This window comes from Azolla caroliniana, unplaced genomic scaffold (assembly GCF_043228905.1).
Source record: "Azolla caroliniana isolate FFs.n. ecotype wild unplaced genomic scaffold, voAzoCaro1.0.p SCAF_11, whole genome shotgun sequence".
Classification (NCBI taxonomy): Eukaryota; Viridiplantae; Streptophyta; class Polypodiopsida; order Salviniales; family Salviniaceae; genus Azolla; species Azolla caroliniana.
The window spans coordinates 11,234,429-11,255,501 of NW_028230446.1; the positions used below are offsets into that span (position 1 = coordinate 11,234,429).

Genomic DNA, 21,073 nt, shown 5'->3' on the forward strand with positions numbered 1-21,073 from the left:
GATCACGAGTGACAATGAGTATGACTGATACCACAGGATTGGTCAGATAGGTCAAGTTCCTCATAAGCTGTGCCTGTAAACTCAAATTATGACATCCAAACATGCTGGATATCATCATTTGAATTGAAAGTTTTAGAATATTCTCTCCTCAATATAGTGATTGATGTTCTGAATATCTTACTTACAATTCCAAGTACATTATGTGTTGTTTTGCTACTCTTAATTATTCAAAACCATTGCATCATCCAACTAACAGCTCAATATTTGGAGCAACTGTCAAGAGTAGCTACCTACATGCCAATGATCAAAAGTTTTCACATGGCTACTAAAAGTATTGGCCTATTAAGAGGAAGTCTGGTGTATGCTATACTAGATGCATCATGATATTTGTAAAATATGTTCACACTTTATGAATAATCTCCTCAACCACCATATACAAATTGCATAGTTTAAAATATGATCCACTTCGAATGGAATGTCTCAGATATCTTTCCCTATATAGCAGGGCTTTGATCAAAAGTTTTCACATGGCTACTAAAAGTCTTGGCCTATTAAGAGGAAGTCTGGTGTATGCTATACTAGATGCATCATGATATTTGTAAAATATGTTCACATTTTATGAATAATCTCCTCAACCACCATATACAAATTGCATTGTTTAAAATATGATCCACTTCGAATGGAATGTCTCAGATATCTTTCCCTATATAGCAGGGCTATAGGAACCCATAACCTTCAAGGCTATTTATTCCTTGGAGATCTTCCCAAAGTTTCACATGCAGTTCTGCAAACAGAGTTTATCTCGATGACACGTCAATATATTAGACTACCTCAGAAACATCAAAAAACACAGATCAAGAGCATACCAGATTCATAGATCGGGGTAATCGAAGCAATCCAGGTGGTCTATTTATAGAAGAACTTCTTTTTGTGTCATTATACCATATTGTCACATCAAAATTTTGCAAGGAAGTACTTCCAAAGTCATATGCTGTTCCAATTTAAATGTCCAAAAGCTTTATTTTATGATTTAAATAAGTAAAGCTTCATTCTTGGTTCACTAATTTTTTTCCAGAGCTGTGGGGTCAACAAGGTATACCTGCTGTTATTTCATTGATCATGTTTGCTGGATTTCCATTGAAATATCCTTGGTAAAGCTCTCGATTTATGCTAGTTGAGTTGTCACGCCACAACAACAATGTTTCCACACAACTGTAATCTGAGATAGTATATAATGTAATCCGAGTATTTCTTTTTCTGATGGATTAATTACGATTATATAAAAAAAATTGCATCCACCAAATCTCCAAATTAAAGATTTCAATTGTGGTTGACTAAGCAAAAGATATATTGACATCTCTAAGAGGCAATTAGAACCAAGAAAAGATGCATCTTACAATGCTTTCCCCTCCTGAAGATTGATGAAAGAAAGATATATTGACATCTTTTAAGAGACCAAAATGGCCTATATGACCAAATGAAAGATTACATCTTAACTGTTGTCTCATCTTTGAGAGCAACAAAAAAAAATGTTACTAAGTAAACCAATATAAACACTAGCAAGTAAAAAATTAAATAAGATAAAACGTGACTAAAGAATCTTGTGATCAGTATATGTAAGATTCTCAAGTCAGATATATTGTAATGTTTTTCTTTGAAATATCTTAAGCATTGGTTGATCTAGAATTGAGGGGTTGTTAGCCGGCCGGCAAGGGAAGTCCAGAATGGGAAACGGGGGATAATTAATAACGGGGAGCTGATTATATATATATATATAGAATTATTATGATTTGAGAAGCGAACGGACGGACCCGGAATCGGTATGCTGATCCGGATCCGGACCGGTTCGTAGCCGGTTGCCGGTTGGCACTGGTTTGTACCTAGAGCCGGAGACCTATAAAAGGGCCTGGTTAAATTGTAATCATTAGCGGATAATTAATAGAGTGTTGTTGTTCTGTATCTTAATCATTGTTAATTACCGTTCTGTGCTAAGTGTAAGTTATCCTACGCGTGTATTGTGACTAATGATCTTGCCGCTTAGTAACCAATTAGGGTTCCATTAATAGTCGGTCTAAATTTATCTCACCGCAACACCCCTTTGGTGAAGTGTCTCAAGGGGACACTCTGTGTTAGGCCATTGTCCGGCCCTAGCTATAACAGGGGTCTCCAAAGCGAGGGAAGCACCTTAGATGGCAGGAGATAATGGCTTTTATCCGTCAATGACAGGTGATAAGATCATGGTCCACAAGGCCGGGGCCTACACGGACAGAAAATTGTTATTGCCCAATCAATTGTAACCCCTTTGCTGTCCTGTTTGGGAACCCATTTGTGTAGCCCTCGATTGACTTGTAGCATGAGTAAGAGTGATGGGCTAAAGAAAGTTGTGATTGCCTTTTTTTAATGAGCTTGTGTGGCTGTATTATTTTCCAACAACTTTTCCCTGTGTCGTAGCAAGAAAAACTCAAGCACATTGGTCCTCATATTACAATACCTTGCGTATTAAGCCAAAGCCTTGATTAACGAGGCAATGATATCTCCCTCTTATTTCATAAAAAACACTACAGCAATAAACATAGTGTTCTTCAAATTTCACTCCCTGCTAACACAAATGGTAAATTCTCTCTTCTATGGATGTTCATGCATATCTACCTATCTCAATCTCTAACTAATGTGATAAAGTTCGCAACTGCCCTATCACACTATGCAGCTATTAGGATAGATGTATGTCCATATAATATGGCTTGACAATGAACCCATCCTTCAATGTGTGTAAAAAGTGTCTTATAGGGAGGGGTCCATCTTCCTACCAAGTGATTTGACCTAGTGTATTCCAAATATAATAAATCCCATAGTTATTTGACCATAGATGTGAGTTTATGTGTGCTCAAATGAGATATGATTTTTTTCTTCAGATTATCTCCCACATAGGCTGGTTCAAATTGGAGAAATAAAAAGTTCTTAAGACAATTGTGAACAGAAATACTTATTAACACTGACTATGGAATGTATGAATGAGACGCGCAAGGAAATGGCTACAGGGACCAAGATAGAAATGCATCTCAACATCAAGAATGTGAGAGCAACAGCTCTTCTAAATGTAACAAAGAATAATTCTAGAGGTGTGCGTCAAGAATATCAAAAGTACTGATCCCAGAGAAATATAAGCAGTTTGCTAGCCAGCACGTGAAAGAAATAGACTCATACCACACCACCTATCATGAGCATGCAAAGAGAGCCAAAGGCAGTGAACCGCAGGCACAAGATCCTCACACATACCCCAAGTAGGATCATGGCCGACACAGTCTGCCAATGTTCCCAAATGCAATCTGATATATTGTCTATTGTAACCCCTTTGTTCTGTCTTGGTAGGGAGCCTATTTGTGTGTCCCTTGATTGACTTGTAGCATTAGTAGGAGTGATGGGGCTAAAGAAAGTTGTGATTGTTCTTTGTCGATGAGCTTCCATGGTTGTATTATTGTCCTTCAACAACTTTTCCCCATGTCTCTTGACTTCTACCAAGAAAAGTCCTAGGCATTGTTGGTCCTCGTATTCCATCACCTTGCATAGCAAGCCAAAGCCTTGTTTAAAGAGGCAATGGTATCTCCCTCTAATTTCATAAAAGACACTACAATGACAAACATAGTGTTCTCCAGATTCCACTCCTTGATGACACAATTGGCAAATTCTTTCTTCTAGAGGTATTCATGTAATCTGCCTACCTCAATCTTTAACTGATGTGAGGATGTCCGCTTGCTGCCCTATCACACTGTGTCGTGCATAGGATAGATGGATGTCCATATAAGGTGGCCTAATGATTGGTTCATCCTCCAATGTGTGTAAGAAGTGTGTCTTACAGTGGGCCATCTTCGTACCAAGTGAAATTATGGGACTGATCCATGTTATCATGTTTTCCAAGTTAATAATATCAGTTCGAATCACTCTATTCTTATCCACTTTGGTCATATTTAGATGGGGAGAGTCCAAGCTATATTCGAATGGGGGTAATACATTTATATTCATGCCATGTGACTCGAACCATTGCTGCATTTCAGCATACCAACAATGAATCTCCATTTTCAGCCAGTTGTCTTGATGACATAAGTGCCAACCTTGGGTACCTTCGTTTCGGGAGCTCCCAAAGATGTTGGATACATGTCACTGATCGGAACAATGCATCGGTGATTATTGGTGCTGCTCCCATCTCTGCCCAAATTATATCATGGGGCACCAATGCTTTGCTCCTTATCATGCGGGCAATCATTGACACTAGCAGTCTCTCTAAATCTTTCCAATGATTTGCCTTTTTAAGACTCGGTCCCCACATATCTACGCCATAGAGAAGAGTTGGTGTGATGTGTATCAAATAACCACAACTTAGTTCGTGACTCTTGGAACTGCAAATGTGCACATTGTCTCTCGAGAGCACCAAGTGCTGCATATCCGCGAGAAAGTCAGGCACAAGCAGCCTCCCGTACGGAGAACCTAGGCCCTGTAAATGTTACTCCTAGGTATATGCAGAGAAACGAAAGCACCAAGGATTTCCTCGTTTCCCTAGGGCACTCGTCTTTCTTCAATTAGTTCCTTCGAGACATTGCTAGGTGGTATACTCCCTCATGCTGAATGATATACTACAGAGTTAACATACAGCCTTGTTTTACTACAAAACATAATAATCTTAACGTACATAATACATATCAAAGTGCATGTTTCTTACAAGCATTCTCCCTGAAAGAAAGTGAATCCACACAGCAGCAGAATTTCTACTTTGGAGATATAATGAAAAAGATGAATATATAAATATAATGGTATCAACCAGTAACAATCAATTGTAGGGAATTTTGATTATCATCTGGAGTTCCCAAATCTTGTAACATTTAATCTGTGTCCCAAACAAAGAATGGGAGAGAAAGTTTTTTTAGGAAGATAAGAGTAAAAAAGCATTTTGGTTTTGCTACTTGCATTGATGAGTTCACATAAATAGTTTTAAATCGTTGAAAGGTCTCAGAGGCAATTGGGGTCATTTAGAAACATTAATACATCTTTCCTTCAACAAAATGCAAGGAAGAGAAAAGTTTATTAAAATGGATTCCAAAAGAGAATCCCAAGAAAATCTTACAAGAATAAGTAAGGCTTGAGCAGCTGGGTTGTAAGATATATATTTCGCGACCATTATAAAATGCTGTCTCTAGGAAGTTGCTTGAAGGTATACCATAACGAGTTCCCTAGATGCTGCAAGGTTGTTAGTATAGCGACCCTTGAACAACAAAAAGAGGTTGGAAACATGTATGTTATTCTTGAAAAGATAAATGATTGCATAGCCTCATTTTGATTTAGAGATGAAATGATTTCTTACTGGTACTAGCTCAGCCAATGTCAATAGCAAATCTGAAGTGTTTAATGAAGATGGGGTTGAAAAGAAACCAGATACAATCCCTGCAAAGGCGAAGAGACTCACATTCATTATTAATCTCAAGAAAATATCTCAAACATTAGTTTGAGATTTATTGATAAGTTGAATGAAAGTAATACCATCACCAATAGACTGATTTGTGCCAGTGTAAAGGAAGCTGGTGGGACAAGTTCCCCACCACCGACATGAAATATCTGGCAAGCCTGGAAACTCATCAATATGTTCATCAACTGCCCTATATGGAAATGATGGAACTTGAAGCACTGCTGGCCAATGTGGTGGCTTTGGAATAGCACAAAAAATTGCCTGTGATGGAGTTGAATACTCTATACCACACATGTCTTTGCACACACTTGTATCATTTGTGGGCACGCAAGAGCAGCCACATTGATGATTAGGCCCATTCAGAGCTTTGTTTATGATTACTTGGAATATGACAAGCAGTGTACATAATATTACCGGAAAACCGATCAAGCATATATTTGTGGCCATCTTACGTTTCTGTGTCAAGAAAAACAAGTAATAACAGGTGTTTCATTAGACTCTTAAAACATTCTTTTGAAGCTTCAAAATTCAAACATAACTAAAATAACGCAAGAAACAAAATTTTGCCTAGAAGGGGGCATAACTCTTACATACTTTATTAAATTTTAAATATACCAAATAATCACAAGAACATTATTTAAACTGTCAGCCCAAAAGTAGAGAAGACCCATTAATGTGTTCCAAAATTAGGGAACTTGCAATTATTTTCAGTTCTAGAAGGGGAATTAGCAATCATTAGTCACGTATCAAATAAATACTATTAATATAACCAGGATTAACCCGCTGATCATACATGCAATTAATCATATGTACCAAATATGTACTATTAGCGTGTTATTTTGCCCTATGTGACATAACAAGTTACAGAACTACTTGGTTCCCTCATAAGATTTGGTCATAAAAACATAGCAGAAGTATTCAAAAAGGTGATGCATGGTGTAGGTATAGAGATGCAATGTAATACATGATCCATAGATGTTTCTTTGCTCTTTTCTGAGAGTTTTCGATTTCTAGACATAGTAGATGATTGCAGAGTTCAAGGATAACAAAAGCTTATCACTAATTGGCAAGAGGTCAATTATTATATACAGGATATTATCAATGAGACAGCTACTCAATTTTTTTTGTCTAATCACATTAGGAGCTCAAACAAGGGGATGGAAGAAACAAAATAGCTGAAAGGAAGCTGGAAAATGGTCATCACTGTGACTATAATGGAAAAGGATAAGAGCTCAACACAAGAATGTCTCCACAAATGCCACGCTGCAAGTATCAAATGGAGGAGGATTATATTATAGAAATTTTTGAATTCAGATAATACTTATCAATCATAAGTACCTATTAATAGAAATTGAAGCATCTACCCTTGGGTAACCAGGCATTTTCATGCAATACTTCCATAGGAATTTATTCGATTTCAAATGACTTTCATTCAGAGGTTTAAGCTATAAAACACCCCTATTCTTGTAGATTTGGAGGAACAACATGCATAGATTATATCCAAATAGTAATTGGGTTCAGTCGAAAAAGAGAAGGAAGGACTTTGATTGGATTAATTTCTGGTTCAACAGATTTCTGAACATTGGAAATCTTTTGAGAGGGTTCCTGGAACGCCACAAGATAGGTTTAAACCATTCTCTACAACTTATATAGAATAATGCATTTTTCTTTCCTTCCATATCTGCTACAAACTAATCACGAGCAAATAATCCAGCTAGTAGCCCTAGGATAAGTGAAAGCAGAGTGAATTCCTTAATTGTTGCTTCGGTTATTGGGGTTCCATGTACCAGTTACACAAAACAAGGAAATGGCATTACAACCCCTTGCTGTGTGTATAGAATACATTTCCTTGACTGACCTCCCTTTCATAATAAAAAGGAACAGCCACAATCTGAGTTACACTTTTCATGCAAAATGAGCAAAATTAAGTAAAAGAATATAACTCGGTAGAGTACTTTTACTGAATGTAAAGAGATTCATGACGCTCAAGAGTTTTTAGTTATTAATAAAGGAAATATGCAGCATTAGATAGCACAACTGTTTTTTTCTGAAGAAAAGAGAGCTCTATATCATCATACAAAAGTCCTTCAGAATACTCATGTGAATTAATTCTAAGAGAAGTACAAAGCATACCATGTACAACAGTTGTAGCCAAAAACCTCAGCTATAACACAGAGACACTATTCAAAATAAACTACAGTTGTGTATATCACCATGTACTAATATCAAACAAGAAACCAAACAAAGAGATGACAACGCCCCAAGCTTTTGAAAAAGACTGACTTCTTTCTTCAGTCGCTGGCCAAGGAAAAACTAGCTGATGCATCCCACCGATTCTTCAGAATATTAATCACCTAAGCCCAAAACTCAAACACTGGTCAATTTTGGTGCTCTAAAGGACATGAGAACACCAATTCTCCCGACACGCCAAAGCAAAATACTAGCAACTGTGCAGAAGACTGTATCCCTGTAGTGATCCCCAGAGTCATCAAGTGCAATCAATCCTAACATCCCTGTGGAATACCTGGAAAGTGCCAAAATAAAGACAGGGTCTGAGAAATTCCCCTAGAGTATAATTGAAGAACACAGCTCTTAACTCCATATTGTAGCATTATTTGTCATCTTTGTGCAAAATTTGCAAACTATATAGACATGATCAATGTATCTTGGAACTATGCCATCACATTCTATTCTACAAAAGCTATCTATAGTCACAATCTACAACTGAGAACACATCAAAGTGCTATCTCCATAGACTATGGAAACATCAAAGTCGACTTTTACAAACCTTATTGGCTCATTATGGGGTTTCCTAGCATATTCACGTGTATATTATTGCCAAAAAATTTCATAAATGAGACCACAAACACACACCAAAGATCCTCTTACACTCCTAACTTATTGTGTATTTTTCTATCGTATTCACACATACATTCTTGCATAAGAATCTGGACATTACTAATAATATAACTTCACTATATGATAAACAATGTGATTATAGATATGATTGCACAAGAATGCATCTACATATATAATTATATTAATCCACAAAGTCATGATTATGCTCTAAAAGAAATGTGTTTTCCACGTTAACATATTAACATATATGATTGCACACTGGCCAAAATAACACACAAAGACATGAGTATATTCCAAAAATTTGTGATTTCACATCAACATATATTATGATCACACAAAAAGTGTCTACAAAAAACCTAATTTTACATATTTCACCTCGTAGACATGATTGTATTTAAAAAATGTGATTTTTCGAGACTTTATATTTGATTAACACATGTATTATGATTGCACAAAAACTATCTGCATAAATCATGATTTAACATATTCCATAAGATTTCGAGATTATATACAACATGAACTACGATTGACAAGAATTATGCAAAGTCATGTGATTAACAAATCCCAAACACCTTTGATCCACATATATCCAAAACAAATATGATCCCCATATTAACTAACCTACAAATACACGGTTATAAAAGGATTTCAAATTTAAAATATCCATCACAGAAAAAACTATCCATCACAGAAAATCCATTTTGGCATATTCCAAATCAATTCAAAACTATCAACTACAAAAAATATATATGCTCTAATGTTTTCAAGATTATATGCACGTGTGTGTGTGAATGTAGGTAGGTAGGTAGGTATATATGTTTGTGTGTACGTGAGATCAAAGTTAATATACCAAATACATGATTCATTTATATAAAACCCGGAAAAATATCGACCTGAAGACGCAGAAGGATACGAGAGTTAAGAGCATATTCCAGAGAGTAACCTGGAAAATGACATTTTTTCGAAGCAGAGCGTTGGCTTGCATCCGGAAGGAAGTGGTGAGGATTCGATCCATGGCCATCGCAGAGAGACAAACAGACGGACGGACAGACAGAAAATGTATGCAAACAAAAAACAAACGAGAAAATAAAGCGAAGATGAAAAATTCGTCTCCTGTTTTATCCTTTTCTGGTAAGGTTAAAAAGGGAGGGAAAAAATAACAGAAAATTAGCTTGATTATGTTTAATTTCCAATTAATTCGTGGCCTACCCCTCGCCCCCAAGGAAACAAAACAAAACCTCTTGTTTTTTTCTGAATTGCCGAGATGCCCCTCCACTCTAATTAGTCCGTCTGTGTCCGTCACCTCGCTTGTAATTTGCTTCGGCTTCTCGTTACAAACGATTTACTTCTTGGGTGCCACATAATGGTACATTATCGTCGTTAGCTTGTGATTGCTCTCCACAAGCTCATCAATCATCGGTCTATTACTGCCCATCATTGCGTCTTCACTGATCAGGTTATATTCAAGAACAGATTATCATTGTTACATTAATTACATCGATTTGCATTGTGTGCCTAAGTAGAGAACGGAACTTTCGTAATTCTGAAAAATCGAGAGGTATCCTCCAGAACATGGTCATTTTCTATTAATATTGTGTTTCGCATCATAAATAGACGTCAACTAAAAAGGTTAAAAGGTATGTGAAAATTGAAATGATCATAAAAAAGAGAATGCAGAAATTTTATGAGGACTTTATAAGGTTTCATCAAAATGTTGTTAAATTTTTGGAAGTTACAAGTCCGTTCCTTTTTCACACTACTAGTTAATAGCAATTTAACATAATCAAACAAAAATCAATGCAAAGAGCAAGTAATACCCAATCATTATACTCATCACCAATTAAACTTGTTTTTTTATTATTTATACATGACCATTCGGATGCATTATGTATATATGTAGTTGTGTTTCCTAGCTACTTTTGATTGACATTTATAATGCATTAATTAGTTATTGCCTACACTAAACTAGCTATCATGCTTCATGGTAAATAGTGGGGCATTAATTGATAGCTAACTACACTATTGTTTATAAATAATTATGCATCAATCCTCACCTCACAATCACATATCTATAAAAGGTTATAAATTATAATATATATACACATTGCAACGTATCTTAAGGATTATGGGGTTATGAGTCTTCTTCAAAGAAGTTATGATATCAAATCTTTACGATGAGTATGGAATTTTGTATTTGTGCTCATGTTCAAATCTTTGGAATAATTGTGGCATTTTGTTGATATGTCTATGATAATGATATACCGTCCATCTATATATTTCTTACGATTGATCTTGATAGCTCTCAAGTGAAAATCCCATGATTTTTGCAACTTAACCCCACAATTACTAACCAAATCGATATAAGTCTACATGTAATTTGAGGCTAGCATTATTGCAAAGCTTCAAGAAATTTCGCAATGAGTCTAACGAAAATAATTATGAATGGTTGATCACACTCAAATAAAGTAACAACAAACATACATAATCAACCATCATCTTTAGAGTCTACATACGTACTCTTCCAAATGATCATAATTAAAAATAACATACTAGTAGGTATCAAGAAAATTAAGATCTTGGCTAGTAAATAAAGCTTATGTTTCTAAAAATTAGGACAATGCCTACTTTTTAATAGGAGCATAGTAGCAACTAAATGTTCTAATTAGCATAAAACATTTCCTCACAATTGCAAAAGAATAGTTATAATCTTGCGCATCATTCTTCAAGGTTTAGCCATGCACGTGCAACTTAAGATCTTGGTTAGTGAATAAAGCTTATGTGTCTCACACTTAGGACAATGCCTACTTTTCAATAAGAGCATTAGTAGCAATTAGATGTTCTCATTAGCCCAAAACATTTCATCACAATAACAAAGAAATAGTTATAATCTAAAGTTGTTTAGCCATTGTGATGCTTTTTTGGATAAGGGGTCATAATCTTGTGTATGTTTTTTTAATGGTTTCGCCATGTGTGTAATCTTAAGTTGTCACATGATCAAGGGGCCAACTTTGAGCAACACATCATAAGGGTATTTTTGAAAAAGAACAAAACAAACTATTTGGAAATATGAATGTATGTAGCCGTGTTTTAGTAATTGTACTTGAGATGATATATACATGTATACATATGTGATTTATTTGCATTAAATATATGGAATAAGTATCGCTAATAAGTAAGCATATTCTTGGGTCAGACTATACAACTGCAGTTGAACGGTTCCCTATGCAATGGCTAACGGACATTGGCCATCCTTGACAAGGTGCTCAATACCTTTTGGAAGGGTCTCTAGCGTCTCCATGGGCTTGAGAAAATCAAGCTATATTGGTGGCAAATTGGCCATAACATGATACTCATTGGCGAATGGCTAGGTAAACGTGGCGACCCGATAGCTTGCCCACTCTATTCTTCACCTATTGAGACTCCTAAGGCATTGTTTGTGGGATTGCCCTCAAGCTAAGAGGGTATAGGATAGGGTGACTTGCCTCCTAATTGCTTGCAAAGTGGAAGGAACAACATCGTGCAACACAACGGCTTAGATCAATATCTCGGTTGATAGTTTGATGGATGCCTTCAATGCAAACATTTGGTGCTATGAATGCATACGAGGTAAACTCATCAAGACCCGATTTGAGAGAGGCTCGAAGACCGCATCCCATTGGTTTCGGGAGATTTGGATGTTGATCGCAAGCTTCACCTGGTTGTATGTATGAAAAGCACGTTACCTAAAGGTCTTCCAAGTTCTTGCATGCCCCTCGAATGAACAGATCATGGATATATGGTTCACGATTATCAACTGCCTATGTGGCCAATTGGACAAGCTTTGCAGCCGCTCCAACAATGTGGTCACTACCCCTTTGCACTTCTAGCAGAAATGGTGGAACACGTCGACGGTGACACAAGGAGGAAATGGCATGAGGTGGAACTACCAGCCCCCACAATGTTTGTTTCCTACTCACCTCCCACCCTCCCTTTGTCGTAGGCCATAGGATCCGGCTTGTACTGGCCGGTGATGAAGGGCACTAGTTTATAGCAATAAGTGTCTACTTACATTAAGTAGTCTACTTGAAAGGATATGTACGTAGTCTCATATTCTTGAACTTGGTCGGAGGGTGATTCCCCGATTTATGTATGTTAATAATTAGGTAATTAACTAATGGTTAATTAGTATCTAATTATGTGAGTAGTTAATCGCGTATGTGATTAAGCAATAGAAGGTTAAGTGATATGTGTGTGTATGTGTATGAGAGAAAGAGTGAGAGATGAGTTAGATAACCTTTCTCTATATTAATACGCATGAAAAAACAAAAATACCCACAATGAGGTATATATACATCTCATGTGCAACGATGCACATGTGTGAGGAGAATATAGGTACAAGGATATAAGTCCTATACTAAATGTACTTGGAAGTGGAGGATCTAGAATGTATCTCACTTAAGTACAAGGTCCTATTTAAGGCTTTAAGGTCAACATACTAACTAGAATTGATTTATGTAATTTAGTTATATAATTGACAAAATAACTAAACCTGGTTGAGCTTGATATCTCAACAGTGTATAAGCCACCTTGTATAGTCTTTATGTAATAATCTATCCTAACCAATGGGAAAGTAATTTCTTTTTGGAAAAGAAGACGAAGTAAGGATATTCTAATCAAGATGAAATATGGATTCAAACCATTTGACAAAGCATATTCGAATATGCTTAGTTAAACATGGATGCAAACCCTTTGACAAAGAAGGTGCTAATTTCAAAATTCAAAGTGGCCCATAATCTTGTGTGGGACAAATGCTCCAATAAAAAATCAACTACCTCAAAAAAACATAACTTGATAATGAATATGTAAAACCTTAAAAATTAGAAAAAACAAAATGTTATTCTTTTGTTTCAAAGTTCAAACATTCAAATCTTATGCTATTGTTTGCTTGGAAGACTCTAAATAGGGCCCTTATTTTCATGCAAACAATCATTATTTGTCATGTCAAAATGATGCACATAACTTGTGACCTGGTCCTTAATTATACCTCAATAATGTCTTTAGGAAGATCACATGATATTTATTTATAAATCTTGCCATAGGTATAGCTTTTTGCTACATCTTCTCTCTAATTTGTTTTTCGTGGTTAACTTAGTGCCATAATATCTCTTGAACTTGCTTAATGAATTCCTACTTGACCTACGGTTAGGGGTATCTATATGTGTGGCAATCACCATTAGTTCACCTTGACTTACATGTAGCACTCCTTGAACTCTTCATAGTGCATTGTGCCATGGTCTAGGATTGAGTGATAGTTTTTAATACATTTTGCCTTCAAACCGCCTCCATCAAGATGTCAATAATTTTACATTTACACCTTTAAAAAGCAAAAGGGACTCGACATTTAGTTGTTCCAAAATTTGTAGCCATTGATGGGATAATATCATTAAACACAATGTCATGATATTCCATCTCAGAGTTTTTATATTACAAATGCCACATTTTGTTCCATTGATGCCATTGACAAAAAACGCGGTCTTTTCTACATGGAGAGCTTTATCAAACCATAGATGTCCAAATATCTACTCTGAAAAGACTAAATTGTCTCAAACTAACTATGAATCTGCTGCCCCAAAGAGATTTAACAAAGATAGAAACAAGTTAATGATGTCCAAGTAGAGAGAAATAGATGCCCATATGTATTCATCATAGGTATATCTCTTAATCAAATTGTCAGTATCATATATTATGAAGCCACTGAATATGAGAGACGCAATCCCTCCGTATATCATAAGTGACAACCTTCCAAGTGGAAAAAATACCTGCCAAACATTTCAAAAGAGTTGAAAGAATGAGACCAAAATATCCTAATGAGTACAATCTCTTAAATCAAAATTACAAAGGGAAAAACATCAAAATACCCACAACTTTTGTTGCCCAAAATTTTCAAACGTTACTAGGATACCCACCCCTATGTTGTACAATATATATGGGTATTCTGGCAATTTTTGAAAATTTTGGAAATACTCCCTAGCTTTCATAGTATTCCCAGAAAACCCCTTTGAAGTTGTGAACTTTCACTACATAGGAGTATTTGGGTGTTTTATTTTTGTCTATTAAATAATAAATCCACAATACATTCCATTAATTCGTACCTGGATGAGAATGAAAAGGATGAGTATAATGAGCCCGGAAAACAAGAATGGACCCAAAAAGCTGAAATCATAACCTCTCCTTGAAGCCCAAAATGTATATATAGTCAAAGCGATCACCACTGCCGTTGTCAACAATGCAGATTCCCATATTATCTCACCTAAAACATTTTGTATAGCATAATGTATTAAATGAATACTCAAGAATACACCACCTTTTGAACAAAGAGAAGCACTCAAATGGCATACATATATATGAGGGAGAGGAGAAACATCAAGATATTCCTCAACTTTTCCGACATTTACTAAAATACCTCGGGAAACTTTGGGGCGTTATGGTAGATACACAAAAATGTTGGGGCTATTTTGGTATCTTCTCTTATACTTGGTGTTAACTTCCGATACTTGCACTTTTTACTTCGAGTCTATTTTCTAGTAAAACATATGTAATAGCGTACCTCTAGTGAAAGCACAAGTTATGCCGATGGTGACACTGATAGAAATTGTGAATAGTGCAAGCAGCACTAGGTTAATTGGGTGCTTTTGCCGATAGTAGTACAACGGGCAAAGAACTGCAAAAACATTTGACATAGAATGTAAGTATCCAAAAATGGATTGTTTATTAAGGAAGTCTGAATGTAAAATCAATTTTCTAGTTGATATAGAATGTGGATACCCCAAAAAGAATAAATCTCTAATGAAATGTTTAGCAAAAAAAACTCCTTCAGGTGTTAAGCTTTTCTTACAAATACCGTGGCAGAGAAATTCGGAGTTTTTTTTAATTAGACACAACAGGGCTTCCCGAGTTCATACATAGCTCAAATCACAATCTTTCTGAGGAGACTCAAGCCGTAAAGTCTATGCAAGGAGAGGTAAATTTATTCTTAAGTCGCTGCAATCGAGCCATAAACAAAATGGATGAGGATAGACAGAAGAAAATGAAGAATCCATCCCATCTGACATACCAGTGGAACAAAATCTATGAACTGCATGAAGTGGAAATACAGAAGGTACAAAGGAAAACAAAAACAAAAACAGAAGTATGTATTCGAGGCTGTTCACAAAAATGTTTATTTACTTGTCGGATCCTTCATGATGGACATGAAAAGATAAGGTGAGGGTAGACAGAAAAAAAATGCAGCGGAAATGAATGATACTTTTTCATAATGGACTGCAATTATACAGCAAAACTAAAGAAAGTGAATAAAACGTATCACGAATACGCAGACCAAAATGCAGAGAAAAATGGAAGGCCACATATTAACAATCAGTCGCAATATAACTGAATCCATAGAAAACCCTAAAAGACGTGAATTAGCAAAACAGACATTCGACAGGCAAAAGGAAATAGCCATTTGAGAACCCTCACATTATGTCTACTTGCTGTCAAACATTAGCTGCAGATTAGACAGGAATAAAGAGACTTACGGATGAAGGGCAAGAAAACCATGGCGATGAGTAGACCTGGTGTCCGGACTAAGAAGAGAGCGAGGGGATGATAGAAGACAACAACACCCGCTATTGCGACAGTGAGAAGGAGCTGCATGAAGAGGATGGAATAGACTTTCCTTATTAAATTCCATCGCCTTCTATTCTCATCAGCATCAATGTTGTGATAAAGCATCATATTATTAGTATTCTGTTGTTGTTGTTGTTGTTGTTGTTGTTGATAATAAGGTGGAGCCAGTAGAGGAGGATTGGACATATTATGATTTTCAGTATTATTCTTGTACCCTAATTCGATGTCAGGGTTCTGATGATCCATAGCCATGGATTAGGTCAATGTAAAATAGTTGGCAGGAAGGTGGTGGCAGTGTTGCCTTTTGACGGCTAACATTGCCTGTCAATGTAAAAATAGTTGGCAGGAAGGTGGTACCGTGGTGGTGCAAGAGAAGTTAGGAATCGAAGATCGATCAAGCAAAGCAAGCAATCTAAGCAAGAAAGAAAGAAAGAAAGAAAGAAGAGAGAGAACGCGAGGCAAAGGAATTGAAGCTTCCCTGACGCGTTTTTACGTATAGAGAGAGAGAGATAAGCATCATCTACTTCTCAAAGAAATCGACCAAACCAAAGAAGGAAAGAACGTAAGAAAGAAGGGAAGGCGAGAAAGCATGCAAGTGAAGCATACATACAAATACCATAAAGAAGGGAAGGCAAAAGCATCGACCTCTATAACTCCTACCATATCATCAAGAGGCCTCCCTTCGTGGTTGGCGAGGGAGGCCACGGACTGTGCAGGGCTATGGGCCCAGGTGTAGTCCAATGTGGGGAAAAAAAAAACGGGAGCCTGAGAAGCCCGACCATTCAAATGGCAGGAGCTCGACTCATTGGGGATACACATTGTTGCAGGAGCCTGGCCGTCGCAGGAGGAGCCCGACCATTCAAATCTCAGGAGCGAGACTCATAATTGGAGCCCTGTTGCATGGTTGTAACATATGTAGCATACCGTACGTGTACAATACGTATGTTACGTATTTTATAAGTATTTTAAATTATTTTTATAAGTTCTTAGAATACGTATTTAAAGGTAAAATATGTAGAGTTCGTTGAGTACGTTAAATACGTTGAATACTTTAACACCATTGATGTTGAATGCAAAGATACCGGGATTTGAATAGTATTTACTATATAGTAAATACAAATTATCTTTATTTCCCATGGATAACACATGGTTATCTATGTTTCAATACATGTGGTATACATATTTTAAAATGAAAGTGGAGATTCAAGAATCAAGAACATAATTGAATTTTGAATCAAAACACATATTATTTCAATCCTCATAGAAAATGAATAAAGTAATAAAAAAACTATTAAAATTTAAAACTTTCTTCATACTCATAGTTATTGGTTCTTAAATTCAAATAAATATGTAAAAACCAACAATCCATGCAATTTTCGATTATGTTTCTTCTTCAACATCATCATTAGAAGATTCCGTTGTATCATCATAGTTGTCCACATAATCACTATCTGAAGATGAATCAACTATGGCATTGTCAATGTCTTCATCCTCTTGATCTCCATCATCATTTCCATATTCAGCATTGCAAGCCTCAATTGTAGTTTGTCCAGTATTTATCCTTCTTGTACTTGCAAATCTCGTGCAAACTCTTCTAATAGTGCTAGATCTTGATCCCACCAATCCTTCATCCACAATCATATTGGCAAACTTAGATCTACTTGGAGTAACCCGACCAATATGCATAGCCTCTACTTCCTCAAAATATGCTTGTGCGACTTGAGTATCAATATTGGTTGTTGATGGAGGCATTTCAACAGTCTTGTCAATGTCTATCTCATCAGGATTTACCTAAATCAAATAATATTTACCAATTAACAAGGTTTGTTAATTAACCTACAAATGATTTTCTAAACATCAACTTTCAAGTGTCAAACATGAGTAAGAAAGATGTAGACCTGCATGAGTTTGAAAGCTTCGAATAAGCCTTAAGTTTTCTCTAACATATACTAATCTCTCCACTTGTTTCACCTTCAAACGGTGTCGTGAAGAAAACCATCCCTAGGCGGAAACCGAGTTTAGCATGTGTAAACCGGCCCTTACACGCGAGCGCACTTTTCGTTGTAGAGTAAGTAGGTAGGTACAAGTCGGCTGAGGTGAAATCCCAGGTAGCACGCTTTCAATAGGGAGAGAATCGAACTGTATCTCTGTTCGAAAGGACAGAGAATTAATATGATGTAACGGGTGATAACGGCCTCCCTCCTTGGGCTATAAAAGAGAGGGAGAGGAATGAAAAAGGGAGAGGCGCTAGAGAGGACGAGGTGCTGCCGGACTGGGACAGAGCGCTTCTTCTCTGCCACTCGCCATAGCCATCCTCACGCAGGCTTTCGGGAGGCTGACTCTGCTCCGCGGAACGCCCGCGTGCTTCTGGCAGAGACTCCATCTCGCTCTTCTGTGTGGGTGTGTGAGCAGGCGTCGGTGTCCGCCTTGCCGGCCTGTTAGTTGTAACCGTCTTGATATTTATATACATTTATATACATACATGTTCATATACTCAGACTTCGAGTTGTCTCGTTTGCTGTGTTGTTGGACTATGATTCTTGTGTGCTCCCGTGTCAGTGCGTGTGCAAGTGCGTTTGTTGCCTTTCCGTTCTCCTCCTTCTCAGCTATTTCTCGGTCCAAGGCCCCGGTGGTCCCGCCTCGTTCTCCATGCACGCGCGTAACAACGCGAGAACGGTTCCTCCTTTTTGTATGTGCCAATGCATGTGCATTCCAATTTCTTTCAGCAGCTCCAGAAGAGCAATCCTATGACACAAAGTATTAAGCAAACAATACATGTCATTGTAGAAGATTAATAAAATTGAAACATTAATAAAAAAATGAGTTATAATACCTGAGACAATACTCTACAAGCTAATGACTGTAGCAAGGGCACATTGTCTCCATATCTTTCCCACCATGAAACAGGTTTACATTTTGCAATGTGTGACTTTGATAGCTCATTGCTAAATCGGCCCACACCATTTCTATACATGTCAAATTGATCTTGCAAGATTTCACATTCATTTATAGAATATACTTTTTGAATATATGGAAGCCATCCATCCGTCATCTCTGCATTCATAATAGTTGGTTTATCTTTGGGCTTCCATAAAGGATGCAAAATATGTGCAACAATATGAATTGGCTTTTTGAACCACGACCAACGACAATCAAAACATTCCAAAACCTCTTTATATCTCCATTAACATTTGACAAACTTAAATCAAAACTGGAAATCAGTTACTGAAATATGCATAATACAGACAACAACAATGATTCAAAGAAATGAAAAAGATGCAATAAACAACAATTGTACATACTACATAGTACATAAAAATAATAATATTAGAATAGAAACATATTACCTGTCCTTGTGTAATGTGTCGTCTCTTGCTCCTCGTTCCAATGTGTCTCTAGCCCTCCTCATGAACTCATAAAGTAAGCCCATTGTAGATCCTTCATGATCAGTTAGCCGCAAAACAGAAAATAGTGGACGCATAATCGAAATTACAATCATAATTGAAGGCAAAGTAGAGCTATCTTGCACAATGGACTTCACCTTGACAACATCTGGCCTTTTGGAGTCACTCTAATCCTCCCAATAGTTACTAACCACAGTTTGTTCTAGGGCTCTCCAAACTCTTGCCAGCCTCTCAAGGACAATAAGGATATAGCCAAATCGAGTGGCACTTGGCCTAAGGAGCACAAGAGATGAGTAGTTGCTGAAAATTTTTCGTGCATTCCTTTTCTTGGTGAATAGTCTAACCACATAATTTGCTCTCTTGTGCACTCCACGAACCCAAGACAACTTCCCAATATCCTCTAGCAATAAATCTAAACAATGTGATGCACAAGGAGTCCATACAAGGCCTGGGAATTTAGTCTCTAGAATGTGACCCATGCTAACACAATTAGATGCATTGTCAGTGACAATTTGCACCACATTTTCTACTTTTACTTCATTTATTGTAGTTGATAGCATTTCAGCCAACCATGGACCGTCGACCCTTGTAGAAACACCACTACAATCAATAGTTTTAAGGTACATAGTGCCATAACAACATGAGACCAAAATATTCACAAGTGCTCGCTTGCTAGTGTCAATCCATCCATCTGAAAGTATGGTAACTCCATATTTTGGCCAAAGGGCTTTCACATTTTCCACTTTGTGTTGCACATTCAAATGCTCTTTCTTTAAATATTTAGCTCTTAAATCATTGTAGGTAATACCACTATACTTTTCCCCAATATCAGAGAAAGCTAGCAACATGTTCCTCCAACATGACATTTTCAAAAGATTAAAAGATAGATTACCTTCCATAATGCATCTAACCAACATTGTGTTTGCATGGTCTTTCTTGATCAACATAGCAGCATTTGATCCTCTCCTTATCGTGCTTTGAGTGAGACCTTTTCTTCTTGAACCTTTTGTATCTTCAATATCAATAGGAATTTGGTCTATTGAATCCTTCTTAGATGAGGCACTTATGCTAGCCATTGAAGGTTGTGATTGGAACATTGAATCAACCATTGAATCCACAATGCCTTCTTGAAGCTCAATTTGTTGTTCCATGGCTTCCACTTCTTTAATGCGTTTTAGCTTCTTGCGAGTCAATTCACTTTCTTGTGCTACTACCATAGCCTCTTGATATGCCTCTAGAGTTACTTGCACACACTTGTCTATACCTTCACCTTTAATTCCAGCAAGGTGAGCAACTAAACGTGTTAGTGTCCTAGACCCATGAAAATCACATAATATACAATCCCAATAATAGTTCCCAGATGACTTCCCAGCTTGTCTGTTCACACAATATTTATCCCATAAGGGGGATTCCTTGCGTGGCATAGTTGATTGAGTATGACAAGTTCTAGAGATTCGAAGTTGTCTTTTATATTTTCCTAGATTCATGAATTCACAATGTTAAATATGTGAATAAGGAAATCATGTGATGTAACAATGTAGGAAGAGATTGTTTGAATGATAAGCATAACCAAATGACAAATCTGAATGGAAGCTAGCTACCTAAGCAAATGGCATTCCATCCATATTAAGAGGAAAAAATTATTATTCATTAGAAATGAATTATAAAGAGCATCATATGAAACTTTTACCTGTGATATAGGTGTGCT

General features: G+C 36.7%; 3 protein-coding genes across 3 annotated transcripts in view; all 3 read right to left on the bottom strand.

The window, feature by feature from the left end:
* Nucleotides 1-9,445, bottom strand: part of LOC147857773 (ABC transporter A family member 8-like) — a 32,528-nt gene extending 23,083 nt beyond the window's left edge. Inside the window, exons 1-6 of the mRNA XM_087327142.1 lie at nucleotides 9,258-9,445; nucleotides 5,530-5,911; nucleotides 5,354-5,433; nucleotides 5,117-5,222; nucleotides 1,100-1,219; nucleotides 867-991 (exon numbers count right to left, since the gene is read on the bottom strand). Of these exons, the coding sequence (XP_087183268.1) occupies nucleotides 867-991; nucleotides 1,100-1,219; nucleotides 5,117-5,222; nucleotides 5,354-5,433; nucleotides 5,530-5,911; nucleotides 9,258-9,335 (891 nt within the window). The 5' untranslated portion in view covers nucleotides 9,336-9,445. The remainder of the gene's footprint in view (nucleotides 1-866; nucleotides 992-1,099; nucleotides 1,220-5,116; nucleotides 5,223-5,353; nucleotides 5,434-5,529; nucleotides 5,912-9,257) is intronic.
* A 4,191-nt stretch (nucleotides 9,446-13,636) lies between these two features.
* Nucleotides 13,637-16,207, bottom strand: LOC147857774 (protein LIFEGUARD 4-like). Its single transcript, XM_087327303.1, has 4 exons — nucleotides 15,871-16,207; nucleotides 14,901-15,014; nucleotides 14,446-14,603; nucleotides 13,637-14,112 (listed from the first exon to the last, which is right to left on the bottom strand). Exons 1-4 carry the CDS (start codon nucleotides 16,205-16,207, stop codon nucleotides 13,906-13,908), a joined length of 816 nt encoding a protein of 271 aa, XP_087183429.1. The 3' UTR covers nucleotides 13,637-13,905.
* A 3,325-nt stretch (nucleotides 16,208-19,532) lies between these two features.
* Nucleotides 19,533-20,789, bottom strand: LOC147857775 (uncharacterized). The gene has a single exon (XM_087327559.1). It carries the CDS (start codon nucleotides 20,787-20,789, stop codon nucleotides 19,533-19,535), a length of 1,257 nt encoding a protein of 418 aa, XP_087183685.1.
* Between the last annotated feature and the right edge of the window lie 284 nt (nucleotides 20,790-21,073).

Excerpts from the sequence above, each read along its gene's own strand:
- LOC147857774 (XM_087327303.1), bottom strand. The coding sequence starts at position 16,207 with ATGGATCATCAGAACCCTGACATCGAATTAGGGTACAAGAATAATACT. Across the intron at positions 15,015-15,870 it reads GGTTTTCTTGCCCTTCATCC|TTCTTTGCCCGTTGTACTAC; the intron begins GTAAGTCTCTTT and ends ATGTTTTTGCAG. Across the intron at positions 14,604-14,900 it reads AACTTGTGCTTTCACTAGAG|GTGAGATAATATGGGAATCT; the intron begins GTACGCTATTAC and ends AAAATGTTTTAG.
- LOC147857775 (XM_087327559.1), bottom strand. The coding sequence starts at position 20,789 with ATGCCACGCAAGGAATCCCCCTTATGGGATAAATATTGTGTGAACAGA.